This window comes from Camelina sativa, chromosome 10, assembly GCF_000633955.1.
Source record: "Camelina sativa cultivar DH55 chromosome 10, Cs, whole genome shotgun sequence".
Taxonomy (NCBI): domain Eukaryota; kingdom Viridiplantae; phylum Streptophyta; class Magnoliopsida; order Brassicales; family Brassicaceae; genus Camelina; species Camelina sativa.
Genome location: NC_025694.1, coordinates 2,205,138 through 2,216,471, shown reverse-complemented (window position 1 = coordinate 2,216,471; position 11,334 = coordinate 2,205,138). Strand labels below are relative to the sequence as shown.

General features: G+C 35.3%; 5 protein-coding genes and 1 long non-coding RNA gene across 6 annotated transcripts; 5 read left to right on the top strand and 1 right to left on the bottom strand.

The window, feature by feature from the left end:
• LOC104716560 (nucleolin 2-like) lies at nucleotides 1,243–1,981 on the bottom strand. Its single transcript, XM_019230648.1, has 2 exons — nucleotides 1,806–1,981; nucleotides 1,243–1,677 (listed from the first exon to the last, which is right to left on the bottom strand). Exons 1-2 carry the CDS (start codon nucleotides 1,979–1,981, stop codon nucleotides 1,560–1,562), a joined length of 294 nt encoding a protein of 97 aa, XP_019086193.1. The 3' UTR covers nucleotides 1,243–1,559.
• LOC104716559 lies at nucleotides 2,096–2,966 on the top strand. Its single transcript, XR_756113.2, has 2 exons — nucleotides 2,096–2,547; nucleotides 2,641–2,966. It is a non-coding gene; the product is annotated as an uncharacterized LOC104716559 (long non-coding RNA).
• Nucleotides 5,495–6,303, top strand: LOC104719966. Its single transcript, XM_010437946.1, has one exon. It carries the CDS (start codon nucleotides 5,572–5,574, stop codon nucleotides 6,301–6,303), a length of 732 nt encoding a protein of 243 aa, XP_010436248.1. The 5' UTR covers nucleotides 5,495–5,571.
• On the top strand, nucleotides 6,427–7,479 carry LOC104716558. Its single transcript, XM_010433941.1, has one exon. It carries the CDS (start codon nucleotides 6,504–6,506, stop codon nucleotides 7,353–7,355), a length of 852 nt encoding a protein of 283 aa, XP_010432243.1. The 5' UTR covers nucleotides 6,427–6,503; the 3' UTR covers nucleotides 7,356–7,479.
• Nucleotides 7,867–8,735, top strand: LOC104716557. The gene has a single exon (XM_010433940.1). The coding sequence runs from the start codon at nucleotides 7,876–7,878 to the stop codon at nucleotides 8,623–8,625; it is 750 nt and encodes a 249-aa protein (XP_010432242.1). The 5' UTR covers nucleotides 7,867–7,875; the 3' UTR covers nucleotides 8,626–8,735.
• On the top strand, nucleotides 9,955–10,800 carry LOC104716556. Its single transcript, XM_010433939.1, has one exon. The coding sequence runs from the start codon at nucleotides 9,955–9,957 to the stop codon at nucleotides 10,798–10,800; it is 846 nt and encodes a 281-aa protein (XP_010432241.1).

The window sequence follows — 11,334 nt, the reverse complement described above, 5'->3', positions numbered from 1 at the left end:
AAAAAAAAAAAAAAAAAAAAAAAAAAAACAGATGGATCGTTTATTGCTCTCCTTGAGGGCTGCTACAGCCTCAGGCTCTTGAGAATTCGTTTCGACTTTCGAATATTATATATTTATATGATATCTGCCATCCAGAGCCGGTGCTCAACTTTTTAGGGCTACAAGCCAAAAAAAAAGGAAAAAAAAACTAATTGCAGCTCATGGGAATCGAACCTGAGAGATAGTGTTAATGTTAGTACAACTTAACCATTAGCCTAAGGAAAATTTCTACTGAAAATGGCCGAAATTTTCTATTTATTATGTACGGCCGCAAGCCAATGCTTCGCTTGCTTGGCCTCTTGGCCGGCTCTGCTGCCATTTATTATCAAATAATAAAGGTCGAGAATTATTATAAATATAAGTGCTGTATAGGATTCATATATAGTTTGAATGGTAATTGGGATCAGGGCGGTCAAATCCGTCTGCGGTCTTGACCGCTCTATTTTGGGGCGGTCTGTAGACCGCTGCGAACCAATTCTATTTGTATGCAAAAGCGGTCTGTAGTTGATCTGCAGTGGTTTTATCTCTGCTTTATTTGGACCGCATCATTGCAGACTATATTTGCTGAATGGTAAATAGAAAAATGGTCTAGTACGCAGTCGGATTTGTCCGCCCCAACCGCTGCAACCATTCACATTCATCAATCATAACAACTTATTTTGTTTGTAGAAAATCATTTTCGGGCAACACAACTTTACTTTAGACGTACACCTTTCTTCTACATAGATCTTATCCGATTCATAATTAGTGTAAGATTCTTCCAATTTTAGCAAGATATCATCAATACCTAAAGATCATTGGCAATTACGTGGAGACTATATGCTAAAATGGAATGTTTGTTTTTAGATCTTAATATATTAATACGAACAGTAAATAATGTGATGGAACACATGTAAAAAAAAAGAGGAGAGTTAAGAACATAAATTTGTTCCTTATCATCATCCTCAGCAACTGTTAATACTGAGCTTTTTGACAACACATGTACATCTTTTTTTCCCTCAACTTGTCGTTTTTTTGCAAAAAGTAAAAGTAAAAAAAGTAAGAACCAAGAAAGCAGAATCTCAGTTTTGCACAATTTACTAGTATTAATTAATGCAGTAATTTCCTTTTGCAATTGTGGAGGCACAAGGAGTGTGACGCATCTATCTCACTGAAAGCCTAAGAAGGAGGAGACCAGAATTTTGATTTTGTGTCTATGTACAATGTGGTCCTCAAGCTAAAGTATCTGTCTAGTCTTTGAGTTACACAAGTAAATGATTTGGTCAACCAAGTTGGGATACTAAAGCTCAGATTTGAGTCCCACGGAAGATGATATAGGAAGCAGCTTTTTTTTGTCTACCTACTACTAATCAATGATTATTAAGCTTACTAAAACATCCACACACAAACTGTCATATACATATAGAGCTTAAATTAAGCTCCAGACAATTACATAATAAAAGAAATTAAGATATTGTTATTGTAGAACACACGATCTGAAAGAGCGAGAGAGCGAGCTTTTCTAGTCCTCCGATCCAAATTTATGTACCTGGGAACCGTTTGGCCTTAACAACTAGTTTCCTTCCACCCAGTACACTTCCATTAAGTTCCAACACATTCTCAGCAGCGTCATCTCCGACCATGACAATAGTAGCATGGCTGTTTAAAAACAAAGAAACAGGAACACAGGAGGTGTTTTTGAGCTAGCAGCATTTTTTTAACATTTACCAAGTAGCTGGTTAATTTGTCACAAAGAAATTAGGAAAAGAAGCCACAAACAAACAAACCTGTTGAGAACATCGGTTTTAGGGTCTTTGTCGTCAAGGAAAACTTTAACGATTCCTCCACATAACCAGAATTGATTGGTCAAAGCCTCCTTGATCTCATCCTCAGGAAGCGAAGTGTCGAATCCCTCAACGTCAACAACCCAACTACAATAATTCAATATATATATATATATCATTTATCCTATAAAACAGAAGTCACTTGTCCAACAAAATCGTGCCACATCAGATTTTTTTTAAACTAATTTATGGAAAAAAAAAATCTCGAAAAACTTGACCGATCATGGGATAAATAAGTCTATAAAAAAAACTAAAAAAGATTTATGGCCACGACAATTTTGGCTTATTGGTTTTTGAACAAAGCAGTTTATTTTTCCAACGCGATCCCTATAAAAAAACTGAATTTTATCTGTTTCTAAACTATTATCACTCTCTAGCCACGATCTACCTTCTTCTCAACTGCTCAGGAAGTCAGGATCCAACATAAATAAACCCTCTCCATTAACAATTTATTGATGATCTATAATTTGTTTTATCTCTTCCACACTTCTCACTTATCCAACGAAACAATTATTTTATTTTTTCTATATAAGTACGAATCATCTTCTCTAGAATGCTCGAACAACTGGATTGTGGCTGCAGAGTTTGAAAGGTGTCAGAGGTCAGTAATGTGTGGTCAGGTGGAGAGATTCAAATGGTCTTGACTCTTACAGGCATGGTTTTCTGAAATTTGGAATTTTTTTAGGTAAGTGATAAAATCAAATATCAATAGTTAATATTTAGTTTTAAAATTTTTTTATTTTTGTTTAATTCGCTATAAACAAATCTTTGTTACCAGATCTTCCCATGACGAGCCTCTTTCTCGAGTGGAAGCCACTTGACTTTAATTGAAAACTCTATTCCTCATTAATAAATAGAAGAAGAGACTGGAGAAGCAAGCTACAGAAGAGGAATAAGCAAGGCGAATCTGAAACATGTGTTGCTCATATGTTCATTAAAAGGTCATAGCTAAACCTTTTGTCCATTTAGAGTTTTACAAATACAAATACTTTCATTTTGTTGTCAATTATTTGTTGCACAAAAAGAAATGCTGTCAACTATTTTTAATATTTTTGTTGAGTGTTTTATGAATTTATTTTAATTATGAAATTGCATATTGTTAAATACTTCATATTATTTTAATTATCTAACCATGTTTTCTTAATTAACTTTATTATAATTTAAAAACAAAGAGATAATTAGAAATATTAGACGAAACCAATTTTATTTTCCAACCCTTGAAATATAATTTTTTCTCATACAACCAATTTTATACATCCAAATATTTTAATAAATCTAATTAATGATTATTTTAAATATTGCAACAAAATGAAACTACATTTTTAGTTTCATATTTTTTTATCCGTACGTAGTACGGGGTAGAATACTAGTATATATATATATATATATATATCATCAACGTACACATGATAAATTAACGAAGATAGAAGAACACGTGTCTGGAAAAACAATTTTACCTTTTGCGTGGTTTCTCGACGAAGGCTCTTACTTCAGGTTTAGAAGCAAACAGATACCCCTTCTAAAGTACAAAAGATGATCTAATCAGATGTATTTCTTAAATATGTACGTACAAAAATTTGTGAAGAAACCAACCATTAATCGACGCAGAGTTACTGACCAAGATTTTGTGTTGGACGTGTTACATGCTAATTCCAGCACAGCTATTCATCTGTCAAGATTTGCAATAAAATTACCCTCGTCCAATGGAGATTGTGAGAAAAAAAAAAGTTGATACAGTCAAAGGATGTCTCAACATTGAATTAAATTTTAATGGACTTTCTCCATTTACTTACAAAGTTACAAGTATGATTTTCGAGATGATAGGCGGAACTTGTTTGATAGTCTTAAAACAACAGCTGGAATAATGAGTCTTCACACAAAATTTGCCCACCATGTTGCTGGACATCTCAATGATGCTACTCTTGTTACTTACCTTGTGAAAAAGGTAACTGGAAAAAGTCTTACAATTTTTGTAGCCAAATCCAGTAAGTTAACGCAACACATTATATCTTTTTCACAAAATGTGATGGAACATGTAAAAAAAATAAAGAGTTACAAATAATGATTTCAAAACTGAAATCCATGTGTTGGTGTGCATAAACTTCAGAACTTTTACTAGATATACAAAATATAATTATTATAATTATTAGGATTATATTTAAAAGTGGAAGGATTCGTTGTTCATGATCAATGAGCACAATTTAATTGTTTATAGAATAACATTGTCTGAAAACACAACTTACTTTAGCCACATCTTTCTTCTAGCAAGATCGTATCCAATTGATGATAATTGGTGTAAGATTCCTTATTGGTAAGATCATTGACGTGGTAGCTAGTTCCAATAATTAAGGATCATTGACAATTACGTGACAGATATCCTTTAGCTATTGCTAAAAAGAATGTTTGTTTTAAACCTTTTTTTTTATAGATTAACAAGAATATTAACATAACGTGATAGAACATGTAATATAATTGGTGCCATTATCTATATTAAAATTATCAAACTAAGGTTTTATATACGTGTACTTTGGTCTAGGGGACTGACAATATACGATGAGGCAAATCATATGAATACTTTAATGACAAAAATCTACGAATTATTCATATCCTTTATACACGTGTATGAGTATCAATGCATTAAACAGTAACGAGTTAGTAGTACTTAGACTCGACCAATTATTGGAAGTTTTAAACATAACCACTCACTTAGACTCGACCAATTAGTGTATTTCTTACATAGTGACGAGTGTCGTTTTACACTTTCACTCTATCTTATGTCTACATATTAACATATGATATGATCATCAAATTTGCAATTACGTACTTTTGCGTGATTATTTTAGTTTCTCACAGTTTTAGATTACAAATATGAAATTCTTAATATTAAATCTAGATGCGTTTGGATTGAGTATGACCAATAATTAGTTTAAATTAGAATTTAAAAGATTTGTTTTGTGTTCAATACTTAGGTTTTGTCTAGTTTGGTTTCGACGAACTCTTATGATTGGTAATAACTAATAAGTAAACAAGTTAAAATAAAGTCATTCCACGTTAATGAGAATAGTCAACCAGATATACAAACCCCGTAAATTCGTAATATATCTCGCAAGCAAATCAACTCAAAACTCGTGCACCACTCTTATACGTGTCGTAATGTGACAAACCATGTAGAGGACATTAGAAATATTTTTTGTTTTCTTGTAAAGGCAAAATATTTTCCGTAATAAGCAAACCTACATAAGAGCTGATTGGATAAAAGAAGGTCGGATATAATTTTTAATAAATGGTTGAGGAAGATCTGGATCTCGATACCTACCGAGAGTCCGAGACCATTTAATTTTTTGACACCGTCGATGTTTTTAATATTTAAGAAAACTCGAAAGGTCAATTGATAATGTGGCAAAACCGGAGGCAACACAAACGATGACTCATCAGGCTCATTTCTGTGGCCAAATAATTTGACCGATATAATAGCCCGACAGCTCAGAAAGCCACAGATTTGCCAGTAATAATCGGACCAATCAGATTTAAAAATTGAATTATTGTTGAAGTTTTGTTGGTTGATACGCAAAACCCTATGCTATATATATTTTATACATTGGTAGAGCAAGTTCAATAAAGCAGATCGATCAGAAAAGAAAGAAAAAATAGCTCAAACGCCTTTCTAAAAAAAAGATTAAAACAAAAGCACAAAACCATAGTAAGAAAAATGTCGGATATGATCGTGAAGAATCAACTAAGATCTATAATTAGCTTACCTTCAAGGTCGCATCCAAGCACGACGGGAATCGAGGAAGCTCTTCACAAGGTTAAAAAGATTAACACCACGACGGATTCGTCCGAATCAATCTTGATGAGCTTGGCGGGTTTGGAGGAGCTCTACAGTTGTACCGAAGAGTTTCTGAAAATGGGTTCAACTCAAAGGGTTATGTCGTCTGATGGATCCGAGTTTATGGAAGAGATGCTTGATGGTTCGTTGAGGCTAATGGATATATGCAGCGTCTCGAGGGATCTCATGGTGGAGACTCACGAGCATGTTCGTGGTGTTCAATCATGTCTCAGGAGAAAGAAATTAGCCGGAGGAGGCGACCAACTCGATGTTGCCGTCTTGGGGTATGTTGGATTTAGAAAGAACATGAGAAAAGAAGCTAGGAAGCTTCTTGGATCCTTGAAGAACATTGATGGAGGCCTAAGTTCATCATTATCCGTAATTAATCGTGACCAAGATGAACATTTTGTGGCGGTTATAGATGCGATGAGAAGAGTAGTTTCCGTTAGCGTCTTGGTGTTGAGGTCGTTCTTGGAGTTCTTGTCGGGACGACAAAGTAACATTAAGAGCAAGTTGGCTTCGGTACTAAAGAAAAAGAAGGTTCATCATGATGAGGGGACCAATAANGATATAATAGCCCGACAGCTCAGAAAGCCACAGATTTGCCAGTAATAATCGGACCAATCAGATTTAAAAATTGAATTATTGTTGAAGTTTTGTTGGTTGATACGCAAAACCCTATGCTATATATATTTTATACATTGGTAGAGCAAGTTCAATAAAGCAGATCGATCAGAAAAGAAAGAAAAAATAGCTCAAACGCCTTTCTAAAAAAAAGATTAAAACAAAAGCACAAAACCATAGTAAGAAAAATGTCGGATATGATCGTGAAGAATCAACTAAGATCTATAATTAGCTTACCTTCAAGGTCGCATCCAAGCACGACGGGAATCGAGGAAGCTCTTCACAAGGTTAAAAAGATTAACACCACGACGGATTCGTCCGAATCAATCTTGATGAGCTTGGCGGGTTTGGAGGAGCTCTACAGTTGTACCGAAGAGTTTCTGAAAATGGGTTCAACTCAAAGGGTTATGTCGTCTGATGGATCCGAGTTTATGGAAGAGATGCTTGATGGTTCGTTGAGGCTAATGGATATATGCAGCGTCTCGAGGGATCTCATGGTGGAGACTCACGAGCATGTTCGTGGTGTTCAATCATGTCTCAGGAGAAAGAAATTAGCCGGAGGAGGCGACCAACTCGATGTTGCCGTCTTGGGGTATGTTGGATTTAGAAAGAACATGAGAAAAGAAGCTAGGAAGCTTCTTGGATCCTTGAAGAACATTGATGGAGGCCTAAGTTCATCATTATCCGTAATTAATCGTGACCAAGATGAACATTTTGTGGCGGTTATAGATGCGATGAGAAGAGTAGTTTCCGTTAGCGTCTTGGTGTTGAGGTCGTTCTTGGAGTTCTTGTCGGGACGACAAAGTAACATTAAGAGCAAGTTGGCTTCGGTACTAAAGAAAAAGAAGGTTCATCATGATGAGGGGACCAATAACGAGTTGGAGAGTTTGGATTCAGCGATATGCTGCTCTCATGATGATCTTCAAAAGAAGCTAGAGGATGTTGAGATGAGCATTGATGGGTTCGAGAAGAATTTAGAAGGGTTATTTCGAAGGTTGATAAGAACACGTGCCTCGCTTCTCAACATAATCTCTCATTAGATTTTAATATACGTACGCATGTAATATAATGTAACCTTCCCAGGCGTTCGACTTTATAGAATTTGCCGGAGGGATACATTATATACGCACAGATAGGATTTACACACTAGACTTATTGATAAATGTAGAGATAAATTTGTAAAAATAGATACAATATTACATTGATTAATACAAGCTTTTTGTGATAAATGTTATGGAGCCATCTAAAACCAACATATATGCTACATATAATCAGAAAAGCACGTGCGTGCCAGTTTAGTCAAATTGTTATATTAATTGATGATTTTATGGTTCAAAATTTTTGGTACAGATCATCTGAAGATAGCAAGTAATATTCGTTCTTTATCTTCCGGGGGTGTTTTTGTCAAAACCGAGATTTGAATTGGAACCTACGGACGCAACCTTTGAAAGAAAAGGCGCGAGAGAGATCTTAAAAATGTATAACTGTGTAAACTGATAACTATATAAAGACCAACTTGATGTATTAAAAAAAATGCATTACTCTCAACAAGGCAAAATCATGAGTAATCCCGACGAGAGAAAACTGAATTGTGATGAAGAGGAACATGAAAGTTCCGACGACAGTGGCTATCTTAGTAGTGATGAAAAAGGAGAAATTCACGAACTTGTTCTGGCCTTGCCGGCATTGAGTCTCGTTGAAAGTTTTAATGCGGATGAAACCATCCGTAAAGAAGCCGCAGTTGCGGCAACGCTTATTGTTGATGCTGCCAAAGAAGCCGCTGGGAAGAAGGATCACACTGTGAGTGGTAAAGGTGGCTTTGATGGGGCTCCCAAAGATAAGATCAAAATTGGACGACCACATGTCTTATTGGAAGCTCTTGCCGGAGTGTCCGGATCTACAGCCGTCGCTTCAACTATGGACAAAGAGCCAATTAAGAAGGCCAGAAAGAAAGGGTCGACGCAATTGACCAACCCTCCTCAAGGTCCTCCCACATGTAACATATGTGGGATAGGTTTTGGTTCTTGGAAAGCTGTTTTTGGACACCTAAGTCTTCACAAAGATCGTGGTTACCAAGGATTTCTTCCTCCACCAACATTTAATACGGCTGAGGAAGGATTTGGTGGCACGGTTGCTGCTTTTTCCGGTGGTGGAGGGTCTAGTTCAGGCACTAGAGGGTTGCAGATTGATCTGAATGTAGATCCAATGGAGGAGGACGAAGGAGGTAGTGCATCCGGTGTTACTCCAAAGTTCGATCTCAACAGTTCACCACCGCAGGAAGACGGAAAAGAGGTTGATAAAGCTAAGTGAAAAGCTTTCTGAGACTTTGCTAAAACATTACGATTTTAATTTTCTTGTTTGATTTCAATAATGTGCATGCAAATACTCTTCCTTCGTAATATTGTTTTCTTCCGTTTGTTTCTTTGAAGTATTCAATCTATTCTGTTGTTGCTTCATACTTTATGTTACGTACTTTCATTGAAACTAAAATTTAATAAGCAATATCTATGAAATCCATTTGCCGTTTATTTTTATTACCAATCACTATCTTAAAATATATATTGTAAAAAAATATTATTATTTATAATTATAATTTAGATAGTTGCAAATATGGCAAATTTTTTTAAACCAACGCAAAATATTATTTTCTAAAAAAAGTGTTATTTTCTTCTTCCTAATTTTTTTTTTATATGTATATAACAGCGTTAGCGTGAAAAAAAAAGAAAAGGTAAAGAAAAGGGGTTTACTATGTTAATCCGGTTGAGTACATTAAATTTGCTGCTGATGAAAGATTTCTCAATATTAATTATAATTTACAATATTGTAAAAAAATACTAGAAAATTAAATTGAACAAAATTAAATCCGGTCGACCACTATATTGTACAAAATTAAATTGAACAAATATATACTATATCGCCTAGTAAAGAAATAGGAGAAAATTCTAGACTTTTTCCTAAGACAAATTGAAGTTGCAACACAAGTGGCTGTTACTGTTTTGGCTTTACAAATGATTGGTAATAAATGAAATTTTTTTTTTAACCAATAATAAAACGTTACCGTTAAATAGTACACTCTACGTTATCAAATCAAATAACAGCAGCGAGCATTGACGAAACAAATCTTCTCAAACCCCGTGCTCTTCTTACACGTGTCGTAACATGAGATGGTCATGCAGAAGGCAATGTTATAGTTTTTGTGTGTTTTTGAAGAATATCTCTTTTTGTAACCAAGGAATCGTAAGTAGCAAACTACATAAGATAATAGGAGGAAGATCTGGATCTCATTGCCTACCGAGACGCTTTTACGAATTCGAAAGGTCAATTGATAATGTGGCGTAACCGGAGGCAACACAGATTATGACTCATCAGGCTTTTCTCTGTGGCCAAATAATTTGACTAATATAATAAGTCCGACAGCTCAAGCGAGCCACAGATTTGCCAGTAATAATTGAACCAATCAAATTTAAAAGATCAATTATTGTTGAAGTTTTGTTGGTTGATGACGTTGCAAAAACCTTATGCTATATATATGCATGTGTAGGGCAAGTTGAACAAAGCAGAACGAACAATTTAAAAGGAGGAAACAAAACCTCAAAACACATACAAATTTTTATTAAAAAAAAAAACAAGACACAAAAGATGGCGAATATGATTACTAAGAAACAATTAAGATCGACAAGTTTACCTTCAAGATCGCATCCAAGCACGAGTGAGATTGAAGAAGCTCTTAATAAAATTAAAACAATAAACACAACGACGGGTTCATCCGAATCGATCTTGATGGGTTTGGCTGGTTTGGAGGAACTCTACAACAGCACAGAAGAGTTTCTGAAAATGGATTCAACGCAACGGGTTATGTCCTCTGGTGGGTCGGAGTTCATGGAGGAAATGCTTGATGGTTCGTTGAGGCTGATGGATATATGCAGCGTCTCGAGGGATCTTATGACGGAGACTCACGGGCACGTTCGTGATGTTCACTCATGTGTTAGACGCAAGAAAGTAGCCGGAGGAGGAGATCAACTAGTTGTCGCTGTCTCGGGCTATGTCGGATTCAGGAAGAACATGAGAAAAGAAGCTAAGAAGCTTCTCGGATCCTTGAAGAAAATCGATGGAGTATCAGGTTCATGTGATAATGATTATGAAGATGAACATCTTGTAGCGGTTATAGATGCGATGAGACGAGTGGTATCGGCAAGTGTAGTAGTGTTGAAGTCGTTCTTGGAATTCTTGTCCGGACGACAAAGTAACATAAAGAGCAAGTTGGCTTCGGTACTAAAGAAGAAAAAAGATCATCACGAGGCCACGAAGAACGAGTTGGAGACATTGGATTCCGTAATTCGTGGGGATTCTTGCGGGCATGATGATCTACAAAAGAAGCTTGATGAGGTTGAGATGAGCGTTTGTGGGTTCGAGAAAAATCTAGAAGGATTGTTTCGAAGGTTGATAAGAACACGAGCCTCGCTTCTCAACATAATCTCTCACTAAGAAGTTTTTGTATGTAATGTAACCTTCGTGGCCATTCGATTTTAGAGAATTTGCCGGAGGAATGCATGATAGAAGCATATAAAAGATTTTGTAGACTGATATACATGTAAAGAAAAATGTGTGGATGTAGAATCAACATTGCAGTTTTATATCCACAAGTGTTACGAAAAAAAAAATCTAAGACTCATAATTTAAAATATGACTTAATTAGTTAGAAAATTTTCTAAACTCGAATCCATGATTGAAACTTATACATTCATGTTTTGATTTATTATGTACAACGGATAGGAGAGTTGACTTATCAGTACTCTAAAAATTAACCACTGACGTAGAACGTGCATACAATTATCGCTGCTGAAATTTATGCATGCTTGTATTATAATATCGATCGAGCATGAATATACCCAACATGCTGATATTAATTAGTAAATCATATGTAGAAGTGAATATATATTTAAAACCGTATGTTCAAACTGTGATGTACTAAAAAAAAAAAAAAAAAAAANGAAGTTTAGAAGTCTACGTCTTTTTATT

Bases quoted from the DNA above. Each gene is read 5' to 3' on its own strand.
- LOC104716560 (XM_019230648.1), bottom strand. From the start codon at position 1,981: ATGATATATATATATATATTGAATTATTGTAGTTGGGTTGTTGACGTT. The intron at 1,678-1,805 runs GTTTGTTTGTTT...GTTTTTAAACAG, and splicing joins AAAACCGATGTTCTCAACAG to CCATGCTACTATTGTCATGG.
- LOC104716558 (XM_010433941.1), top strand. From the start codon at position 6,504: ATGTCGGATATGATCGTGAAGAATCAACTAAGATCTATAATTAGCTTA.
- LOC104716557 (XM_010433940.1), top strand. From the start codon at position 7,876: ATGAGTAATCCCGACGAGAGAAAACTGAATTGTGATGAAGAGGAACAT.
- LOC104716556 (XM_010433939.1), top strand. From the start codon at position 9,955: ATGGCGAATATGATTACTAAGAAACAATTAAGATCGACAAGTTTACCT.